The 24,105-nt window shown below is 37.8% G+C and overlaps 1 protein-coding gene across 3 annotated transcripts in view; it reads right to left on the bottom strand.

The window, feature by feature from the left end:
• Positions 1 to 24,105, bottom strand: part of LOC105393502 (apoptosis-resistant E3 ubiquitin protein ligase 1) — a 71,314-nt gene that overhangs the window by 36,568 nt on the left and 10,641 nt on the right. For all 3 annotated transcript variants that reach the window (XM_048624794.1, XM_048624792.1, XM_048624793.1), the window contains exon 2: positions 16,164 to 16,329. In XM_048624794.1, the coding sequence (XP_048480751.1) occupies positions 16,164 to 16,329 (166 nt within the window). The remainder of the gene's footprint in view (positions 1 to 16,163; positions 16,330 to 24,105) is intronic.

Below are 24,105 nucleotides of genomic sequence, written 5' to 3'. Positions count from 1 at the left end.
TGCACAGCTAAGTGCAGCGAGAGTCACCACGGTTTAAGCTTATGACGGGACATGGAGAGTAACAGATCGGTCCAACTTTAGACGCTTTGATATTTAACATCAACAAATATATTTATAATAATTTTAGAACACGATTTTAGAAGAACACGAACAAACCAATGATCAAGGCAAAATAAGTATTTAAAGATTGTTTCTAAATCCATAACCGTTGCCTTATTTTTCAGGTGATTATGAAAGGCATGAGTAAAACTTACACAAACACTTTACACAAATAATTAAGTATATTTACAAAATATTTCCCCGCTAATAGTCACTCTAGTTTCGAATCAAAGCATACACACACACACACATGCACACACAGATGTGTGTTTGTAAACAAGCTCGCGGGAATATCGCCGACGAGAAATGTTCTGAAATATGAATAGCAAATACTCACAGTTGGGCTTTTATAGCGAGAAGGGTCGACGCCCCGTTACACCGATACACTTAGGTCTCATGCTCGACTGAATACTAGGCTGTATTTTATTCATGTAACTACCCAAGCCAAAACAAGTATAAATACAAGTATAAAAATAGGAGAGATACTTGTTTCGGCTTGGGTAGTTAGAACTATCTAGTATATTAAGGTGCCTAAGTGCCAGTTTTTTGATCCGTGGTCAACTTTAACCATTAGTTAAAGGACGTGTCAAGCATGACAGTTTTTTGATCCCTAGTTAACTCAATCATTGGTCAAAAATGGCGACCATTAGTTAAAAACCACCCAAATTTGTATGCAGCTGTCATGCTTGACAAGTGACTTGACTAATGGTTAAAGTTGACCACGGATCAAAAAACTGGCCCTAAGTCAAGAGAGTTGTGATATACAGAATGTTGCAATAGTGGTATAGAAAGCTGAAATAGGGTGACTCCGCGGGTTCATTTGAACAACTTTCAAAATAAAGCACCAGGTGACTTTTTATCACAGAATACCAACGAGAAAACCATTAATTTTAATACAGTAACATTTAATTGTATATCTATACTTCGTGTTAAAGGTGTTTCTTGTACTGTTATATGTTATAATACATTTTATTACTTAATTATCAACGGACACGATACATTATCTAAAAATACAATATCAAAGATATATAAACCACGAGATAAATACACGCTTTAAGTCCGCCGCCCTATAAGCTGAGGTTAAATATCTTACGTAACATTGCTAGCGGTAGTGATTTATGTGCAGCGCCTAATGGCCGCTCGCAGGATACGCTAAATTGCCGCTTTTATGCTAAACGCGTGGTCACAGCCGTGAATCAAACCCGCGCCCGTAACATGACGAGGGTGTGGGCGGGACGATTATTCTGAGCTTCAGATGCCGTGTGGTGAGCGAGCGGATCGTCAGTGCCGCTTCAAGGGTTCGTTATCTACGTAGTTAATGTGACTTTATCGCGATTCGGCATAACTATGGCGCTGTGATTGAAGGAACGCGCATTAAACAAGAGAGTTTATCCTCTGACTGGTCAGCGTTCCGGCACATCCACCGTTCTGAAGGTGATAACGTTTTAGTTCTACATACATAAATGTATTAGCAGGAAAGCATTGCCCCAATAATGTAATCAATAATATATTCTATTTTATTATTGATCATATAGAATCACGACCACAACAGAAATATTTTTACCGCCAGAATACGCTGACAGTTTGTTAACAAATATGAGGAAAATACTGCGAACGGATAGCAAATACTTTTTGTAAGTGAGATGCCATTAATGTGTGTGTTTGAAGGTACTGTGTTGTGCACATTGGTAGTGTGAGTAAGGTGTGTGTATGGATGTGTGTGTGTGTATGTGTAAGCCACAATATTAAACACAGGTAAAACGGCGTCAATGTTGACCTATTTTTTATCTATAGCTTTAAAAAATATTTAAACAATTAAGAAAAAAATAACGATGATGATTAACGATTTTATTTATTGTTCATTTGTACACACACATAAAATAAATTTAACTACTTAACTTATACTAAACTATCTATATATTTTACAAATAAAAAAGATAATAATATAAAATACTTATAATAACATCCTGAAAATATTTGTACCCCTGGTGGGACCCGAACCCACAATCCCCGATCCCCACGATGATGATGTTTTTACAATGAAATAACCTTCCGGGAAACTTTTTTCATGAAGTCGAATTGCATAAAAATCTATTTAAAAAATCTGGACGGCTATCAACGATCTTAAAATTCTTAATGTACTACGACACTTCGTAGCCGGCAAATTGCTACGAGCGACGCTACGAGCTACGACCGTAGCCGAAGCAAATAACTTATTCCTATCGGCCTAATAAAACGCGACCACGCGTTCACTGCATTCGAGAGTTGAGTGCCTCTGCTGGCTTGTTATAAAGATGTGACCAGAATTATCCTAACTAATATTATAAATGCGAAAGTAACTGTGTCTGTCTGTCTGTTACTCTTTCACGCGAAAACTACTAAACGGATTTGAATGAAATTTGGTATACATATAGCCTAGAGCCTAGAGTCTAGACCCTGAGAAAGAACATAGGCTACTTTTTATCCCGGAATTCCCACAGGATTTTTTTTAAGGCGAAGCGAAGCTCGCCGGAACAGCTACTTTTAGATAAATATTCTAGTTTACGACGCGCTATGTGGTTTTCAATAACTTTGTTCTTTACAAATTGTTGAGAATGAATTAGTTATTTATTCAAAGTCAATTAAGTACTGCTGTCCGTTTAAATTATTTTATTCATTTTAGAAAGCCATAGACAATAACTCGCTTTGCATTACCATGAAAATAACCAGGAATTTGCAATGATTTCAAAAGGAAGGATAGGCCCTTCAGTACATTTTACTCAAACCTTCTTCATACAAGCAAAATAACTGTTATCTGTCATAATTTGTTTGAACTATGTCAGTGCCTAGCAACTATCTTGACGACGTAACCTTGTACGTGCTTTAATAATTTACCATCCCGGACATTGTTTTATTATTTGCAGGCGCCATATCAATAATTTAAGACAAATCCAACTACTAAAATTAAAACTGTTTTGGGCTGTGGACCTGTAGAGCGTCCCGTACAAATGGACTAAAAATCACGCTCCAAAACGTAAGTGTGTGCAACAAGAAAATGTTCTCGGAGGATAGTCAACAAAAAATGACGTCCGCACAAGGTTACAGCGCGCGGCCATTGTAGACTTTGGTAGTAAAATAATTATCACTTTATAATGTGTTTATTACTTAATTTAATGGTAATTACCGATGATACGATATTCGATGTTTCTTTTTGACCTTCGTATAATGGTGTTTGCAGCCTTTCACAACACAACTACATATTTATCACAAGATTCACAAGACCATCTCTCGGCCACAGACAACTGTCGACTGAGGAGCGTTGGCCCTAAAATTACGATTTTAGGGCCAACGGGCGGGTTCCATTTTTTTGAGTGGGAGGCCCTGTCCTTACGCTAGTAATATATATGTCAATGGGAATTTGTGAATCATTTAATTGAATTCTTATTTTCTAGAAATAAATTGGGGATTGGTCAAACTACCTACCTACAAGTACATACATACATAAATAATGAAATAAAACTACATCAGGTGGGCAACTCTATCTGCCTACACGGGTTATGTATATTATACCAGGAATATTCTAAGCGATAAGGCGTATGCTATAAGCGTGCTACGCGGCTATGCGAATGCTACGAGCATGCTACTTGGCTACGCGCATTCTACGAGTGCTTACGTACTGGCTACGGTGCTACGACAATGCTACGCAGGTGCTACGAGGCTACGGATGTGCTACGTGTATGCTACGAGGCTAGTTGTATGCTATCTTTTCTTCACTGTAAGAAAATTTATTATATTTAAGATTCAATATATATTATACTAGCGCGGGATAAAACTTGAACACGCTCAGGACACAGTAATGCCTTAACCGCTGAGCTTCTTTCCTTCGAGCCCAAGCGCATAATTATCTTGATGAACCCACGGTTATTCCACGTGCATATATCTCAGTGAACACTACTGAGGCCGCTAGTGCCGGCACTTACGACACAAGCTTCCGGCAGCGGCTGAATAATTCCCCACTTACCATTTATTTATGTTCCGACCATAGACTTAGTATATACCGGCGTATACTAAGTCTATGGTTCCGACAAATACTCGCCTCGCCGCTATCCGCCTACATCACCGACAGGTTACTTACTGCCTCAACTTACGCTTAGATATGGTTATTTTAAAAGTAATTTATGATACGGATAACAGTTTTTTACGTCAACGGAAAGTTAAGTTGTTGTAACCAAAGTGCATCTTTATTTTACTTCAAAACTTAAACTTGATAGTGATAAACGAAAATCGGAGATGGCGTTAACGTGTACTAAAAATATCATTCAAATACATACACGTCATGTACTATACACACCCTAAAACAAACATCAAGAGTTGCCTCCTCCACATTCTGTTTAATTATGTACACATCCAAGAAACACGTTTCATTTCCCTGAACCCTTATTCCATTAGTGTTAGAGCCTATTGGTAGATATGCCAAGTCTCTAATTTACTCGTATTTCCTCAATGGAAAACCGTGTGTAGTGAAACGGAGGGACGTTCTAATATTCATTACATTACTTTAGTGAAGAGCTGCTGTTTCGTTTGATCATCTCAACATACAGTTGATATATTTATGGGAGACTATTTATTTCCAGGAATTAGATGAAACTTAATTAGAATACATAGTTAGTTGACTGTGGGAGCTAATACAACAAATAAGTAAGTTATGACAAAAGCTACACGAGGAGACCCAAAATTGTGAACTAAAATAACATCAATTCTGGGAACAAGATCCATATCCATAGACAAAAGTAAACAGAAATCTTAACCAATCACATTACTTTTCTTACATTTTGATGAAAGGAACAAGTAGGCCGACTAGCAAACAATAAAGAGGAAAAATAACAAAATGATGAAAAGAATACATTATCTGAAATTGAATTTGGAATGTTCAAATTTCGAAATTGGAAGCGGTGTACACGAGCGAGCATTAGCGAAATGTAATAACCTCGGAACAATGACCCTGGGAGAAGTAACTGACGAGCTTCACGTCAATTAATATTTCATGGATTTGATACTATTCAGCCAGCACGACCGTCCACAGCTTGAAATGAGCTGATGGACGCTCCAATATAAGTGATTTATCCTCACGGTCTCATGGTCATGTACCCAATGGCTTACAATTCCCGTGTTCTTAACTAATTCGATATTTTAAATTCTCAATAATAGGTCGTCATATTATCATCAGTTCAACAGGCAGATTGACTCCTCACACGTATAACAGTCCTATTTTTCAATCGAGGTAAAAATCCTGACACGCCATCACCCACAGTGCCACCCCGGGCGGTGCAGTAACCCAATAGCGGGCGCGCGAGGTAACCGCATTAGGCCGCCTGCCGCCAATCTGCGGCCGGACCAGGCAGCTGCTAATCACAGTGACATACATTGTATGAATTTAACAGCTTGAGCGCAGGATTCGTTTTGAGTCGTAATAAATAAGCTATACTGGGGCCCTATCGCGAAGTTAAAATGTAATAACATTCAGGAAGTAATTAGTGTCAAATTACAATCCGAAAATCATTGTTGTTTGTGCAAAGCAAGGTTCGCGATAGGGATCCTGGATCACAAAAATACAAAATAGCGATTCTGAAGGCCAACTTTAATTATCTCTGGTAGCAATTGTGAAGTTTTAAAAGCGAAATCGGTGATAGGTAACGCTGGAAAGTCAGAGTAAGGACTCCAATGCTGGCTAGTGACTATTACATTAGGGAAATTCAGTTATCGGTTATTACTTATTACGCGAAGCGATGGGCGAATGGAAATATGTTATGCAAAATTGTTGGAAATTGGGTTACACTATACAAGTACACAGGTACCCTCGAAGCACCTACGAGTATGCCAAAAACCTATAAACCAGTACGATAATTCCTGATTTTATAAAAATGTCAGACAAAATTAGAACTTTCGTATTATAACTTATACTATACTACTAACGCAAAGTCCACGTAGGTACATAATTATAGTTAGTCAGTCTAACAGTATCACGTAGTCGTAGTTTTACTATTTATTTGTACATTTTGTATAACACATTTTTTATGATTGTAAAGCTCAAAAGCTCATTTCATTTTACTGGATAGAATATTATCAGGTCTATCTTTACGGATTGCTGGTTTTATAAAAATGCAAATTTTATGCTAGTGTGTGAATTTTAATAAAATGCTAACACATACACACTTGACTCTTATAAGCTCTACGGTAAAGGTCGTAGGTAGGAACATAATATACACATGTAGAGATTTTAAAAAGTTTGTCTGGTAGAGATTACTGTAAGCAATAAGGCCGCCTCTTTGTACCTTCTGTTTTATTTTGTAATTTTCGTTCTTAGTGCAAATAAAACCTAAAACCTAATAAAGTGTATTTGTATTATGTTAATAATAATATTCGCCGTCATACTAATATGTATATATTCGGCATAATGATGGTGATTTCATTAGCGGGCTCTTGTCTGCGGTGGGTCGGCGAGGATGAGTGAATGCGACAACGACAAAATAATTTATATTCGTTTTAGTGGAGTAACTGCTTTTGTTTTTGTACCTATATCTTCAAAACTTAAGTACCATTATCTGGTAGTTTCATGGCATGGCCATGTCTCGTAAATAATATAATGAAATAAAATCAGTATTTTAATAAATAATAAACTAAATGACACAAGGTGGTGATATAGAAGGTCTCGGTTTTGCAGCTATTTCTTACAGTCATGTAATTTTTCAGGTAAATTTTATTAAAATTCTCGGAGTTCATAATTAAATCTGCAATGTTGCAGGCACTATGCGGGTTAAATTAAAGCTGGCAGAGATGCGACCGACGCCGGCATCCCTTCATGAAATAGAGATGGTCACCGAATCACAACATTATCTCCAGGGAATAAGGCTGAGGTGGAAAACGGGTTTTCTCCGTTATATTGCATAACAGAGATTCAGGTAGGTATAGTTTTATTGTTAAATGATTGTGTTACCGTATACTTAAGGGCCCGTACAGGGTGACGTGCCGCGCCAATTTTGGGTTTTCAATGCTCTTCACACAGCACACGCAGTGACACGCACACATGTAAGTTTGCACAGTGGGTCGATAAACTTTTACTCGCCAACTTTATTGACAATTATGTTCAAGTACATTTTGGGTGATTTTAGAGTAAGTAAGTATAATTCTTACTTACACTGGTAGGCACCAGGAAAGAGTAGAAATTAATAGGGGTGCCACTTTACTCTATACTCGGAACCCGATTAGCTTTCTCAAACAAATGTGGTATTTACTTGTAGAAAGGTAACTACAAGTATTAAGGGCCCGTACAGGGTGACGTGCCGCGCCAATTTTGGGTTTTCAATGCTCTTCTCACAGCACACGCAGTGACACGCACACATGTAAGTTTGCACAGTGGGTCGATAAACTTTTACTCGCCAACTTTATTGACAATTATGTTCAAGTACATTTTGGGTGATTTTAGGGTAAGTAAGTATAATTCTTACTTACACTGGTAGGCACCAGGAAAGAGTAGAAATTAATAGGGGTGCCACTTTACTCCATACTCGGAACCCGATTAGCTTTCTCAAACAAATGTGGTATTTACTTGTAGAAAGGTAACTACAAGTATTAAAGTGTAGATAATAAGTTTCGGGCATCCTCCAGCCAACTGAACCCCGACGACAAAGCAAAGTAAATACATAGTGTCGCAAAAGGGCTATACTAAGCCAAAAGGGGATGACTCAAGGGGTCATTCTGAACAACTTTTGTTCTACGAGATTTGCAAATTCGCGAAAAAAAATATTAGTTTTCCATGGTAAAAAGTCACATGTCCAACAAAGTTAATTTCCAAAACTCGTAGAGCAAAAGTTCAGAATGACCCCTTGTCTTACTCCTTTTTACCGGACTGCCGAAAGAGGAGGGTAATGTTTTTTGATTGTATGTATGTATGTTTGTCTGTTTCTTTGTTCTCTCCTGTAGCCTAAACGGCTTGATAGATTTTGATGTATGAGGTATTGTTAGAAGCGTATTGATGGCGCGATGGTTATAGGCTATGTGACGTTCTATTAAAATGTACATAGCGCCCTCTAGAGGACATAACGTGATGATCGAAAAAATAATAATTCAACTTTGCCGTGTAAGGTATCAAATGAAAGGGCTTGATTTTCACATTATAAAAATATGCATATTGAAGGTATTTAAATAACAACATCAAAATTATTGAAATAAAAAATGATCATGAACTACTGACGTAAAATTTCATAAAATAAAAACAACTAAAAAGTTACAAATAAAAAAATACAATTATAAACAAACGAAAAACCCGACTGTACGCTAAAAACATGAAAACAAGTCCCAATGTTAATGGAAAGTATCGCAGGCGGGGACCAACTTGACCGCCACTCAAGGCCGTTTTCTAAGTAACATTCAGCTAAATGGTGAACCCTCTGCTGGTCCCCGCCTACGATACTTTCCATTAACATTGGGACTTGTTTTCATATTTTTAGCGTGCAGTCGGGTTTTTTGTTTGTTTATAATTTGTTTAGTACTATATACCGCTTTTTCAATACCTGTAAGTAAGTAATATTTTTTGGTAGCAGCATAATATTTTTAATTAATTTTAGGGTTTCTAACGTCAAAAGAAAAAAAGCAACCGTTATAGGATCTCTTTGTTGTCCGTCTGTCACCGCCCTTTTTCTCAGAAACGGGTAAAGATATCAAGCTGATATTTCACATAGATGGGGAGTAGAGATGCCACGAATATTCGGCAACTATTCGGTATTCGGCCTATTCGGCCAGTTTTTTCAGTATTCGGTATTCGGCCGAATAGTGCGTACTATTCGGGCCGAATACCGAATAGTAAATCATGTAAAAAATGACTTGTTATTTTAATCAAAATTGTGTTTATTTCCAAATCACAACATTTTAGTACTTAAGATTAATCAGTAGTAAGTTGTGCTGGATAAAAACGAGCATTTCAGCATTTTTGGTAGCGCACGATTGCGCTTTTCATTGTAACCATCCTCAGAAAATAACCTCTCACTATAAACGCTACTTCCAGGTGAAGAAAGATAAGTTTTTGCAAATTTCATAAGGTTCGGGGATTGTTTTTTGTTTGCTGACCACCACTTGTAAGGATCGGCCATCCGATCTAGGCGAATTATTATCAAATAAAAATTCAACTCGTTTGCCACAGCATTCTGCCTCCTAATAATTAGCATTTCTCATATAATCTGTAGTGACTTCTACAAAGCAGTTCCAGGAACAAAAAAAACAGGTTGTAGCGCCGAATATTCGGCGGCCGAATATTCGGCGCTTCAGCCGGCAGCGTCGCCGAATATTCGGTATTCGGTATTCGGCCAATTCACTATTCGTGGCAACACTAATGGGGAGTAACCAAAAAAAAATATTATGGTACTCCCTGTCCCACACAAGTAAATTGGGGCTTATATTTTTTCCAGTTATTTTGATGTGTATCCTTTTTTTTCTTTGTTGTTTTGTATAAGTATGTGTTTGTTTTCTTTAAATCTGTATTTTTTTTGTTGTTGCTGTCTATGTGTCGAATAAATGTATCTTTATCTTCAAGTCACGCTATCTATCGTTTGTTTTTTTTGTGGCTACTGTCTATAGAAGAAATTCCGTCATTGACAATTTTACGTTACGAATTTATTTTTATTTATTTTATTTTTATTTTTACATTTTCGTGGAGAACCAACAGCATTTTGTTAATAAATAATTATTACTTATGAACACATAACAACTTGATGCCATTAACAGAATGAACTTAGTAAACCCAGTAAACCTAACACATCCAGAGGAAAAATAAAATCTCTTTCTCTCTCTCTGAAAAACATACCCAAACTGCCCAAACTCGATGCTTTTAGCTATTAACATCTATGAAATAAAATTGAGCCACCACCGTGTTACAGCCCTCATCAGATCCTCACGAGGCCATACCTCAACCAGCACCAAGAGACTGTATTTTTGATCCCTAACCTAATGTTCGTGGGTATTGTCATCACTTAGATCCATTCGCTATATTCCTGCTCCTCATCAGACCTTTACGAGACTGTAATGTCACGAGAATATTGCACACTATCTAATTTAATTTAATGTATTGAATATACTGGAAGAATTATGCTTCCTCAATTTCAAATCAAATTATGTTGGTGTCATAAAAGTTGAAAAAGTGCAATGACAACCAATGTGCAGTGATTTTGTATCTGTACACGATAAGATCGCTAGCTGTCAGTGCTGCCTAAACCGACGTGACCCTTCTTTGGAGGCCAGCGGCCAACTGAGTCAAACGTCACTTGTGTTTATGATTTTATAACACAGAAAGCCGCCATAGATATTTGTATGAAGATTTGAGGGAAAAAAATTGCTCAAGTTTGGGATTAATTTACACAAAATAAGTGTATGTTTATTAAAAAACAAGGTATTTAGCGCCTAGTCCAAGCCTTTAACTTTATAATTTGATAAGAATCATATGAAAATTCTTGATGATTACGACACAGTTGTTACAATACGGGAGTGGTTTTTCGTCATATTCTGAATTTAATTTACAGTTATCCATAAGCATTTACTTAAATTCGAATGATTCAGCACCTAGCTAGACTCTTCGACTACCGGTGTGATTTTTTTCAAGGCTGTAGAGCATCATTTACTACATAATTCTATGACAATGCCAACCCTCGATTACCTATTGCTGACCCTTAAAGTGTAGATAATAAGTTTCGGGCATCCTCCAGCCAACTGAACCCCGACGACAAAGCAAAGTAAATACATAGTGTCGCAAAAGGGCTATACTATGCCAAAAGGGGATGACTCAATCAGTCATTCTGGACAACTTTTGTTCTACGAGATTTGCAAATTCGCGAAAAAAAATATTCGTTTTCCATGGTAAAAAGACACAGTCATGTCCAACAAAGTTTCTATTTTGATGTATGAGGTATTGTTAGAAGCGTATTGATGGCGCGATGGTTATAGGCTATGTGACGTTCCATTAAAATGTACATAGCGCCCTCTAGAGGACATAACGTGATGATCGAAAAAGAAAAAATTCAACTTTGCCGTGTAAGGTATCAAATGAAAGGGCTTGATTTTCACATTACAAAAATATGCATATTGAAGGTATTTAAATAACAACACCAAAATTATTGAAATAAAAAATGATCATGAACTACTGACGTAAAATTTCATAAAATAAAAACAACTAAAAAGTTACAAATAAAAAAAAACAATTATAAACAAACGAAAAACCCGACTGTACGCTAAAAACATGAAAACAAGTCCCAATGTTAATGGAAAGTATCGCAGGCGGGGAACAACTTGACCGCCACTCAAGGCCGTTTTCTAAGTAACATTCAGCTAAATGGTGAACCCTCTGCTGGTCCCCGCCTACGATACTTTCCATTAACATTGGGACTTGTCAAGAAAACTCAACAGGGGTTTCCATACTAAAGTGAACAGGACTGAAAACCATCACACTTTTTACCTTTAAATTGCGCTAATTTTGTTAGTTTTTCTGTTGAATTTTGTCCACCTTTTACGATTGTTTTGGCCATATCTTGGTGATACCTAAATCGATTTGATATTGAAATATCTCATTTGAAAGCTTATAAGTTGACAATGTTTTTAAGCTGAAGTGCACAAAAAATTGTTGTATGAAATTCTTTTTTAATTTAACTTATTTCTTTTTAGGTTTTGAATATTTTAAAAAAATGTTTATCTATTTTGAGGTATTGTGTCTAATTTAAGTCAAATAATGCACATTTCATTATTTTAATAAGTTTATTAAGATGTTACTAATTCAAAACAAACAAAAAAAGTATTGAAATATGGCTAGTTTTTTTATTTTCGGTTTTAAACATGAAATTTTGGCAAAAATTCAAAAAATCTTTAAATATTAAATATCTTAGAAATGGTTAAGTTTCGGATAATGCATTATAGGGTATAATCGACTGGAAATGCCTTCCTCTATCACCTCCTGAAAGGATCAGGTCTACTTACCAATAACCCTGTATACCGCTTTTTCAATACCTTTAAGTACATTTTTTGGTAGCAGCATAATATTTTTACTTAATTTTAGGGTTTCGAACGTCAAAAGAAAAAAAGCAACCGTTATAGGATCTCTTTGTTGTCCGTCTGTCTGACTGACTGTCTGTCACCGCCCTTTTTCTCAGAAACGGGTAAAGATATCAAGCTGATATTTCGCATAGATGGGGAGTACCCCAAAAAAAATATTATGGTACTCCCTGTCCCACACAAGTAAATTGGGGCTTATATTTTTTCCAGTTATTTTGATGTGTATCCTTTTTTTTCTTTGTTGTTTTGTATAAGTATGTGTTTCTTTTCTTTAAATCTGTATTTTTTTTGTTGTTGCTGTCTATGTGTCGAATAAATGTATCTTTATCTTCAAATCACGCCATCTATCGTTTGTTTTTTTTGTGGCTACTGTCTATAGAAGAAATTCCGTCATTGACAATTTTACGTTACGAATTTATTTTTATTTATTTTATTTTTATTTTTACATTTTCGTGGAGAACCAACAGCATTTTGTTAATAAATAATTATTACTTATGAACACATAACAACTTGATGCCATTAACAGAATGAACTTAGTAAACCCAGTAAACCTAACACATCCAGAGGAAAAATAAAATCTCTTTCTCTCTCTCTGAAAAACATACTTAATAGCCTAAACTCGATGCTTTTAGCTATTAACATCTTTGAAATAAAATTGAGCCACCACCGTGTTACTGCCCTCATCAGATCCTCACGAGACCATACCTCAACCAGCACCAAGAGACTGTATTTTTGATCCCTAACCTAATGTTCGTGCGTATTGTCATCACTTAGATCCATTCGCTATATTCCTGCTCCTCATCAGACCTTTACGAGACTGTAATGTCACGAGAATATTGCACACTATCTATGTCAATGCCAACCCTCGATTCCCCCTTGCAGACCCTTAACAGAGCCATGTATAGTGTCAAACTTTAAATTTTTAAGGTATTACAAATGAATACGCTACGATAGCGGTGGTAGCTCAGTCGGGTAAGCGCCCGCTTCTCACGCCAGAGATGCGGGTTCGAATTCGAATCCCGGCGCTGACATGTACCAATGAGTTCTTTTCTGAATTTAAGTACAATGTATACCATCGCTCTTACGGTGAAGGAAAACATCGTGAGGAAACCTGCATATCTAGATTTAGCACATCTAGATATGTGAACCCACCAACCCGCAGTGGACGAGCGTGGTGGGAAATGGTCCAATCTTAGGAAGGCAGTTTAGACCTTGGGGATATGCACAAAGGTTCCATTCGAGAGAGCCAGGTGCAGGTACTAACACCCCCACAAAGAATAGAATAGAATATAATAGAATAGGATACATGAAGTACCTATTCAAAAAAAAAAACAAAAAAAAAAAAACACGCACTCACGCCTTGTACTAATGTACTCCCTTGCGGGGTAGGCAGAGGTGCATTGCTGCACCCACTTTTCGCCAGAGTGTTATGTTAGTCCCAATGTAATAGGGGGCGGGCCTATTGCCATTTTACGGGCACATCCAAGACCTGAGAACAAATATCTGTGTTTAAACAAATATCTGCCCCAGCTGGGAATCGAACCCGGGACCATCGGCTCAGTAGTCAGGGTCACTAACCACTACGCCATTCGGTCGTCTGAAGTATTCATATTTAATATATGCAAATTGCTGGCCATGTGTGCGGTGGTCGCGGTAGGCACTGGGGTCAGCGGGGTGCGGGGTGCGGGGCGCGGGACGCGGCGGGACGCATCCGCACAGAATCTTGTCCCGAAATAATACAACTAGGTACCCTTTGTTTGGTCAAACTCATTAATCTTAACTTTTTGCTTCACTGAGAAATAAGCGTTCAAATTCTACTTTTGATAATTCCCTATTTTACATTGCAGGTAAGCACAATTAAAATAAGGGCTGATTTTTCAATAGTCAGATAAAAGTTATCTGAGGAATAATTCTGATGCTGTGGCGATTGAATGTTTGTATTAGACAGTGACAGCTACAATTTTATTCCTCAGATAACACTTATTTGACTATTGAAAAATCAGCCCTAAGTTAATAAAAAGCCCAAAGTTGGCCAAGTACTTTGTAGTATAAAGCGGCATGCTTTAATCTTCCCTTCAATTAAACAAGGCCCTTCCAGATTCCCGCTCAAAACAAACCATTAATAACCTGAGCATCCGAGCAACAGCGTAATAATAAGTCGCCCGATTCAATTGAACCTCGCGCACAAAGGAGTCCCAATAATTTACGATTACGGCGCGAGTCGCGGAAAACTTTCATTCGGGGGAATTAAGTGAAAAATCCATAAACGCTTCCCGGGTGAGCGGGCGCGGGCCGGCCGGGCGAGACTAACGGCCCGGATATTAAACTCTTTGTCCCTGCTTTACACCATGTACCTTGCTCTGTGAACCACTTACAGGCCTCACAGCTGATGTAACAGAACCAGCCTCGGCCCGCCTAATGATGTGGTGCCGCCCGCCACCGCTACATCAACTATCGCATTATCTTTTATCGTGTGGAACACATGCACTAGTTAACAGTTACTAATGATCCGGAACTACTGGTCAAGGCCACAGTTCTCTACCCTTTTTAACGTAGTACGAACATAAACACTACAATGTCGGGTCGTACTGGGGTGCATTGTGTGTTTTATTTTTAGTTCCTCCCTATCATTTCATTGAAATCGTATTCCTTCTGTTGAACTACAAAATGATTTTTCGTATATCCGAAAGCCAAGCAGTAAAGAATTACGTTACTTTACCGTTTACACGTTAAAATATTCGTCTACAAGTGGAATATCTCTCACGGGCGGTGTCTGTATTAAACCCGAGATTTGGGCACCGAACACATTACCCTCTAGAGAGAGTGAAAACTGGCCTCGTTACCCTTACTACACCATTAACTTTAACTGAGCCACTTGTTTTAAACACCCGCTTAGAGCATATTATAGCCTACAGATTATATTAATTTAAGGTAATATTAATGTATCGTGTTGACGACAAACGCACAAAGACCCTATAATACCTGCGTCCCCAGACTTTGGCAAACCGATACTGCACCGTCATTGGTCACATGCCCGTACTGTGTGTTTTATACTGTTGTTTAATGTGTCTGTAATGTGTTCATAAATGTGTCTGTTATGTAAAAACACAAATACAGGTATGTGACATTTTTTGCATCCGAAAATCCCCACATTTATTTAAATTATCATTACTTTTATGAATATTAGGAGGTGATACTTCACTTCAATTTCGGTATCAATCTCAGAATTCCAAAGTAAAGCAAAGAGTGTTGGTATTAGATCTACACAAAAAAGCTCTCCGGCTTTATAAAGAGTCTTGACCTCGGATAGTGCTTTGAAAGCTCCGAGTTATTACAATACCTGGAGGGCTTCTTGAAGAGGGCTGGAGGCGAGGCCCGTGTGTAGAGCTAATAATACCGAGAGGGAATCAATTTAGTCTCCTCTTTGACAACTGCTCATAAATCTACAGGATCCACGTGATGAATGGGGCGGGCGTATTGATTGTGATGGCCGCGCCAATAACTCAATATCTAGGCGACAGCAGAAAGCGCTATTGTGGGAACGCTCATAGATTTTTCTGTTGCAATATGTAAGCCTCTCTGTGCGCGAAAAGTATTTTCGGTACAACTAGTCGTATGTAGGTAACATAGTTATTGAAGGACATATGAGATAATTTGTCTAAAGAACATAATAAAAACGTTCATTCGAAATTAACTAACCACCAATAAATAATGTAAGTACGAGTTTAAATGAAGCTGCACAAAATGAATAAATTGCTGTGGAAGCAACTGACCGCTGCATTGTTAATGAAAGTTCATTATTTCAGCGAACAGAACAAAATATTATGGTACATCGGTATTTTTTTGTTATTTATTTCACAAATGTGTAGAAAATACGCTTTCCGTCGGAATCGCCGCTGCCAAGCGTCTAAGTACCTCATTGGCGTCTAATCACTGGCACAGATTACCTTTCTTTATTACAAGGCGAGGCTAGATGTAGGTACTAGTAGCGCACTGACCTAGAGTAGGCGTGCTGCAGGCGGTGCGTGACGAGCCACTGGCGCAGCACGAGGCGCTGCTGCAGCAGCGTGGCGGCGCGGCGCAGGCGGCGCTCCTCGCTGGCCGGCAGCTCGGGCAGCCGCTCCAGCTGCTCCGGGGACCCGCAGCCCGACAGCGTGGAGATGCCTGCGGGGGGTGAGGCCTGTTAGTATTTACGGCGGTGGTCAGAGATGTTACAAATGTATGATGTTGTCTCGCGCTGCTTGATCTTGATACCCTTCTATGTCAAGTATCATGTCAGACCGTCTAATTCTAGCCGAATGCTCTATAATAATTTTGTTGGTAAATTGTAACCTGAAAATTTGAACGGAACAGTCATTTGCAGTATAAAACTATTGTTCTGCTAGTGCTGGAAGAAGTTCCCTAACCAAACATAAAATTAAATCAAAAACTCAATTACATCATCGTGAATATCCCTCCTTTCTTTCTTATCTAATATTCATAAAATGTTGTGAAGGCATAAAATGTTAAATCTGCAGGATTCCCCGGAGAGCATTCCAATTGTTTCGTAGCGTCGGTAATGTCGGCCGCGCGTGACGTCACGGATTGAGGAGCGGGAGCATCTTCACTTCTGAGATTACAGGGACACGTTTAATGATAATCATATGAGGTTCTATTTGAATAAAGTGGGCTATAATAAATCAACAAAGGACAGATAATTCAATACCTCTGATTTATTACCCGTAGTATTATCGTACATTCGTCGAAATCATATTTTCCAAATGTAATGTTTACGTTCGATAAAAGGTAATTATAAGAGAAATGGTTTCCATTTCCTCGGTGGCCCTGGCACCGCGTAACATAAGTAACCTTCACCTTTCTACATTTCCATAGCTGATAAGAATGAAATTGATGCTTAGGTTTTATAACTTTCCCGAATAACAATTACAAGCTAATCATAATTAAAAAAGAAAACACTAGAATTTATAATAATATACCATTATTAGGCACTAGTTTTTATTAAGTCACGCCATGTAGTTTTCTACAGACTGGACTAGGACCAGAAATGAAGTTTTGTTGCGCCTCGGTTGCCTGGCGATGGGACGACCTTGACTTTCACAACGATACGTGTCGCAGGAACATCGGCGAATACTGGCCAACAGAATGCCGTAGCTGAAAATTCACGCATAGCCTACTTACAAGTAGCGCCGTGGAAATTAAGGAAGCCACCGAGCAACCCTTTATATTTGTGTAAGAAGCGCTTGAAGGCTTTTCTTTAAGTATACGTTTTTATATTTATAGAAAGATTATTAATTACATAAACTTAACGGCTCAGATGCTTGGTGTAATTTAAATGTGTATGTGCCGCATCCACAATAAGGTAAATAATTATATTGTAATAAGTATACTGTATAGCCTGAGCTAGCGTGCCTCACGAACGTTGGCCGGGGTCACGGATACCCATCGTTCACTCTTACATAGTCCCTGGGAACTGCTTCGAATCACCACCGAAACAAACAAAAATTGTACTAATTTGAGTGGATGAAGAGCCATGCTCCGGTTCTTACAAACTAAACAAAAAGGCCACTTCTGGTGAACAGAAGGTGCACGCTACGTGTTGCGAACTACACCAGCCGCAGAAGTTTAACCGCTAAATCACTGCAAATCTTTTGTTCAAGCGCGATGTTTTAGAAAGATTACTTTTAGTTGTTGAGAGTTTTGAATAGGTTCTAAGAAATTGTTGTTTATATTTATAGAAGTGGACCCTATTGTAACGGTGAACACGACACCGTAGTAAATAAAGTAAAAGGAAACCTTCGGAAAAGCGATACTATTAACGAACGCCTGTTTTGTATTGATTGGTGAACAAAGATAATAATAATATTGCTAATTGGGAAACACACACCTACATACATAACGGAAACGTACTATGAGGTGAGTGTATTCTAGTCACGTGACTACTTCAGCAAAGCAGAGATATCGCACCGAAGAGAAAGAGAAACTGAGATGTGTATAAACTTCACCAGAGAAAATCAACCTGCCTGGTTAGGTTAGGTTAGCTCGGTACCTCAGTACACTCTAGAAGTGTTATGTAAATGAATGAGGATTAGGGAGCGTCGCGCGATGCGACCCTTTATAAAGTACTAATTCTACGGTTGAAGACTTTCAATTGGCACATATTAGGTAGGACAAAGACAAAGATGCAAATAAATATACCATCTAGGAACATTGTAATTCAGTGAAAGCGCATTTCACAGATATTTCCACTCGGGATAACGCAGAATTTGTGAAGGTCAATCTCCCTGTTCATCCACTCGGACCACTTCCAGCTGAGGAAGCAGCTCCGGAGCCAACCAAGTTAAAAAAAAACCCTGAAAATGATAGGAAACGGACTCATAATAACGTAACGACTGATGATGTAACCGATTTTTATAAGAGAACTTAGCGTTTAATAGCAACGATGCCATAGACAGGTACCTACTTAAGTACCTCAATAAGTACCTATATTTTCTCAAAATGAAATTAACTTAGAACTCGCGCGGATTTACAAGTTTATAACTGACCATTAGCGATAAGAAAAGCCGAACTTCCATTAAACCTGTAATAATTATGAAAGCAAGTTACGTTTATTGAAAAGCTCAAGAAACTGCCAAACTTGGTCATTTCGGAGACTTGTTGTGGCTAATTAGCCCGCCGCCGCCGCCGCCGCCGCCGCTAGCTCTACATTAATTCCAGAACGGAGTTATGAATATTGTAGCCACTTGCTCATTTTAAATGTAAGATAAAGTTGAGGAACTTTCGCAACCCGAATACTAATTAATCTTAAAGTTTTTTATAAACCAAATAGATTTAGGTACCTAATCTCATTTAAAATATATGTTATTATATGCTCAGACAATCCCTGGCCCATTATTACATACTCCTGTACATGTAAACTCTTAAAAAGGTTGCATTGTTTCACTGACTTCTCAGTTAAAATGTTCAATGGCAAGCATTTCACCTTTCCCACATTGAAGCCTGCAGGCGTGAGGTCCCGAATAAAAACTCCACACTACAGCAGAACATCTAATTAGGCAAATCCTTCTTACGTACTGGAGGGTTACTCTATACTGTCGAAAAACGAACGGACGAGAGCTGTCGTGCAATCGGCACGTTTAGACGAGATAGAGTCGTGGCTCGAGCAGCAGCGCTCCGAAACTTCGTTTTTCGTCATATAGTGTGACCCCCTTCTCCAGAACGGCTAGTACAGGGGGCATTTAAGACGTGACAAAAGTTCAGACTAGACTCTTGAGGCTGCAAGATGTGAGTGAGCGCGATGCAAAACTTATGTCACGTCTTAAATGCGCCGCCCCGTACATACTGCTCTCATTAGTCCGGGGCGGTATTGACGAGGTAGTCGCGAGGTAGTCAATAGCGCGCACTTGTTGCGGGGCGGGGGGAGGGGGGCAACGACCTGCATGTAGGTCGCAGGGCAGCACATGTTGCATCCAGGACCCAGGTGGAACGGGGTAAGGACCTGAATTTAACTATAGGTAGGCAACATACTTTCGGTGGCCAGAAGACATTTTTGTATTTTATGTTCATAAATATTCTACACAAAATCAAATTTATATCCCCTTTTTTCGGTTTCAACATACATAAATGTATTATTATCATCAGCAAACAATCATTTACTGCTTTAATTTCAAGAATGTTAAGTCAGAATTCATACAGGCAACATTCATGAAATTAACATTTACACTCCAGGAGTGCACAAATTATCAATAGTAGTTCTCTTTGAGATCACACACTGCACGTGCACACGGCCTCCCGAAGCCCTATTTCCATTACCAGCATTGGATGGAAATGGGGAAACTGCGATTGCCTCAATACAATCTGTTTACCATAGGAAACCCACTAGCACGGTCGGGCTAGGTATTTTGTCGGCACGGGCAAATATGGTAATTTTACAGAACGTTTCAAGCAGGATTTAGCTCGTAGCGGCATTTATTATAAAGTCACTATTTGAAAAAGTGACATAGCTGATATCAATCTACCTACCCACCTGTATGATGAGCTTATTGTCATCTATAAATTGCTTGTTTTTGACTTGACTAAAAAAATACTTATTCATCCATCCACTTGATTTCTGAGGGTGAATCCCTCATTTCGTTTCTCCAAGTCGGAACACCTGGGTTCGACACGTATTGTCGAGTTTAATTAGTGTACGGCGGCCTTCACTGTGTGTATTCTGATTAAAGCAGACATGCCTTTGTTTCAACCGAGCGGCTTATTGGACTAATCGAGGCTACAATACGGGCTAGGTACCTCACCTATACGTATACAATTAACCAACATGTGTTAAGCACGAATAATGGCCGACCTCAGAGGTAATCCGGAAAATGATTGAGCTATGTCTAATTCTTACTTCCATGGCTATGTATTCGACTGTGGTGGAGTGTGGAGTGTAGTGTTTCCCCTTTCTATTTAGTAACTGCCGAAGTTATCCCCCAAAAAGAGAATATTTTGTTTATATAGTAAATCCAAATAACGCTTGCGAATTGTGACTATTTGTGACCCAGGCACAAACGTAAAACTTTTAAGACCTTTCTTTTTCAGCCACTGGTTACGAGTATAAAGCTTTGTTACTTTTCGCAAAGGAATAAAGCAGATTCTATTATTTTCACTGTCGATGCCGATTCCACAATAGAGTGGTCAAAGACTGCTATCGATTATTGTGACCTTTTGCGAGGACAAAATTCAGTTTATTTTTTATAGCAGTCATTTAAAGTAGGGGTCAGGAACAGATATTTGTTAAATACTTTTATCATGTTCAGTGTGTGAATATAACAAGGTGTTATTGATATTATCACTTTCAAAACAAACAAGTAAATTGAACTACCTATTGCTTTTTTAACATCAAGACTGATTCAATTTAATATGCCTGTGAGGAAAGTGACAGGCCGCGGTGGCAACTACTGGCGTGGCGGGAACTACATCAACAAGAGCAAGGCTCTTAAATTTAAGAAGAAGAAGAAGTGAGGAAAGCAGAAGTACAAGTGACCCAAAAAATCCAAACATCCATGATATGTTTTTTAAACCTGGTCCGATCTATCTCGGCAGGATTTCCCTAGCTGCGATCGTTCGACAAATGAAATTCCTTGCAGTGAACTACGTTAGGTGGGTCGTTAGGCGTTACTTGCACACACGTGGTCCCGCGGGAGGCACAAAAACTTTTATCTACAGTTTCATATCGGCGTCGTTTGGCGCGCATCCAACGCAGCAATGCAGATGGACGTTTTCATTTACCGGCTCCGGCCGAGCCTCGTGTATGTGTTAATTACTATTTCTGCCGCCTCGTGGAAGAAAAATGCCCCCGCATATGACGGTTATAAGGTTGTAGTCAGGTCACCGAACATGTTGTTACAGCCCCTATGTTTGCCGCTATGTTTGCACCCGAAATCAAGATTTAAAGCAATAGCAAGGCAACTTAATTACTTAATGCTCCTCTGCCAAATAGGTTCAAGTTTTTACGGCCCCAATTGGCTACGATTCAAAGCTTTTTGTTGCAAACCATTCCCATCCTATTAAGTTTCAATTACGTAATCACAGCTACTTTCATAAGGTTTAAGGTACTTTATTTCTCATAAGAACATTATAAAAAACATTCACTCAAAATGAGAACTTAAAATTCTAAATACTTATTGTTACTTACAGTCCAACTACAAAGTCGTGAAAAACGGAAGTGGATCCTAACTAATCGTTTAAGATCGTATTTCGATCATCTATCATATTTTATTTTTAAAATGTATGTGAAAGTAAGTAAATAACTGATGATCATAAAAAGTCTTAGCAAAATCGCACTCTTTGATATCAGGACTTTATAGTTTGACTGTAGTAAATTATACTTATTACTAAAAAACGCGACCAATGGATTCCCCACAGGCTGACGGAATCATGCCGATATACAATGCAACTTCAGATAATTAAAACATCGTAATAATCTATTCAAAGTAATGAAGCCACAAATTTCGGTAAGTAGGTAGGTACTATCTACTATTTATAGTTAAGCTAAAACTAGTAGTATATAAGTACTTATATACATATGTTAGTATACAATAATATAAAAAGGTAGAATTTTTAAAGTTGTTATAATAGGCCAATGGTTGTGGGTAGTTTGTTTTAAAACTACTTATTTTGCTCGTTAAATACTTGGTCTTAAGGGCTATTATTAAGTAAGCAAAGATCCGACTGCTGGCTAAGTTCGTGAAGTATATTTGTGATCTGCTCCGTTAAGGGGATCCCTAAAGCTAAAATGCTAAAGTCGGCTTGATATACTTGATTAGATTGGAAAAACGGTGGCTTCTATCACATTGATAAAAATATATTTTGTAGCAGAGGGTATACTGAACATGTTAGTTGCTTACAAATTGGTGCAGGATTATAATAAGTATGTTAAAAAAAATTGCAAACACACCATGTCTTTTGCCATTTTTTGACTTATTATGAAAAAACCCTCGAAATCAGAGGGCCCATTTTCATGGAATCTTATATGTATGTGTAGGTAATTAAATTCTTAACAAAGTTACCTTAAAGAGTTGGATTTAATGGACCAGAAGTCAACTTTTTTTGCAAAAAACTAATAAATTCCGGTTTAAAAATGATGACACCGTGACAGATTTCAGATTTCTTCAGTCGTCGCCCTGGTGGCGGCCTGTTAGGAGCGATACCCACGCCATTTTATTTTTTATCAAATATTTCACAAAAACTGATTAAATCAACAAATTATGACTACAAGTATTATAATACATATGCATTTGCTATGGAAAGTTAATTTTCTAATCATTTTAGATGCAGAAAAGCCGAAATTTCTTAGAAAACATTTCGCCTTTTCGATTTGTTTACATTTTTTACTATAGAGTTACAGATGCATAGATAAAGGTAAACATTGCACATAATGACACTTATTAGATTCTCCGAATAAGAACTATACGGTCAATGCAGTATGCCAAAGCGCGAGCCTGTTTATATTCTGAGGGGTAATTTATTTTATTTTAACGCTTGTGTATGGTAGGTAAGCTACACAATATACAGGGTGTTGAAAAGTAAGTTCATAATTTGTTTTATTTGAAACCAAAAACCGTAGTTAATTAAAAATATATATATTTTAAGATGTGGTAGTCTGTACACTACAGGTTGTTAAAAATAAGTAAGTATTTTTAAAAATTGAAGATCTAAAATTTACATAATTTTTTAAATCTATTTAACAAGCTTTGCAAAAAAGCGGTTAAGTGCGACTGTATCTCGCCATGAAAAAAATGAAATGTTTACTGTAGCTACGTTACAAGTGGAATAAAATACCGCATAATATTATGTACAACTATGTAAGAGCCTAGTTTTAAAAAAAAAACTCATAAGAAAATATTAAATACACAGGTTTTTTAACCCCTGAAGGAAATAGAGGGGTGTTATAAGTTTAAAGTAAGGGCTGAATTTTTTTTTTAAATTAGGGTGATAGGTAATGTATATTTTTAATGATTTTTTCAAATAGATAAATGTTATACCATTTTTAAATTGCCATAAAATTACCTATAGTTATAGATATAGAAAAGGGCAGGGCTACCAGTGCCCATTCGCCACTGCAACCTAAAAGATCTATAAATTATGACTCCCCATGCCGAGTCTCACTCTACAGGCCCAGGTCTTTTATAAACCTGATATTACCTATACAGAATGTTGCAAAAAGGGTATACTGTGCTGAAAGGGTTTGACTCAGGGGTTATTCTGAACAACTTTTGTTCTCCAAGTTTTGGAAATTCTCGAAAAATAAATTCGGTCTCTATAGTAAAAAGTCACGTGATCGAATAAGTTTCTATGTAAAAGGTTTTGTTACGTGAATTTTCAAAATTGTAGAAGAAAAGTGGATCAGAATGGCACCTAAATCCACTTTTGGCTAAGCTTTATACCCTTTTTTCAATACCT

This window comes from Plutella xylostella, chromosome 12, assembly GCF_932276165.1.
Source record: "Plutella xylostella chromosome 12, ilPluXylo3.1, whole genome shotgun sequence".
NCBI lineage: Eukaryota > Metazoa > Arthropoda > Insecta > Lepidoptera > Plutellidae > Plutella > Plutella xylostella.
This window is presented reverse-complemented; position numbering and strand designations above follow the sequence as displayed.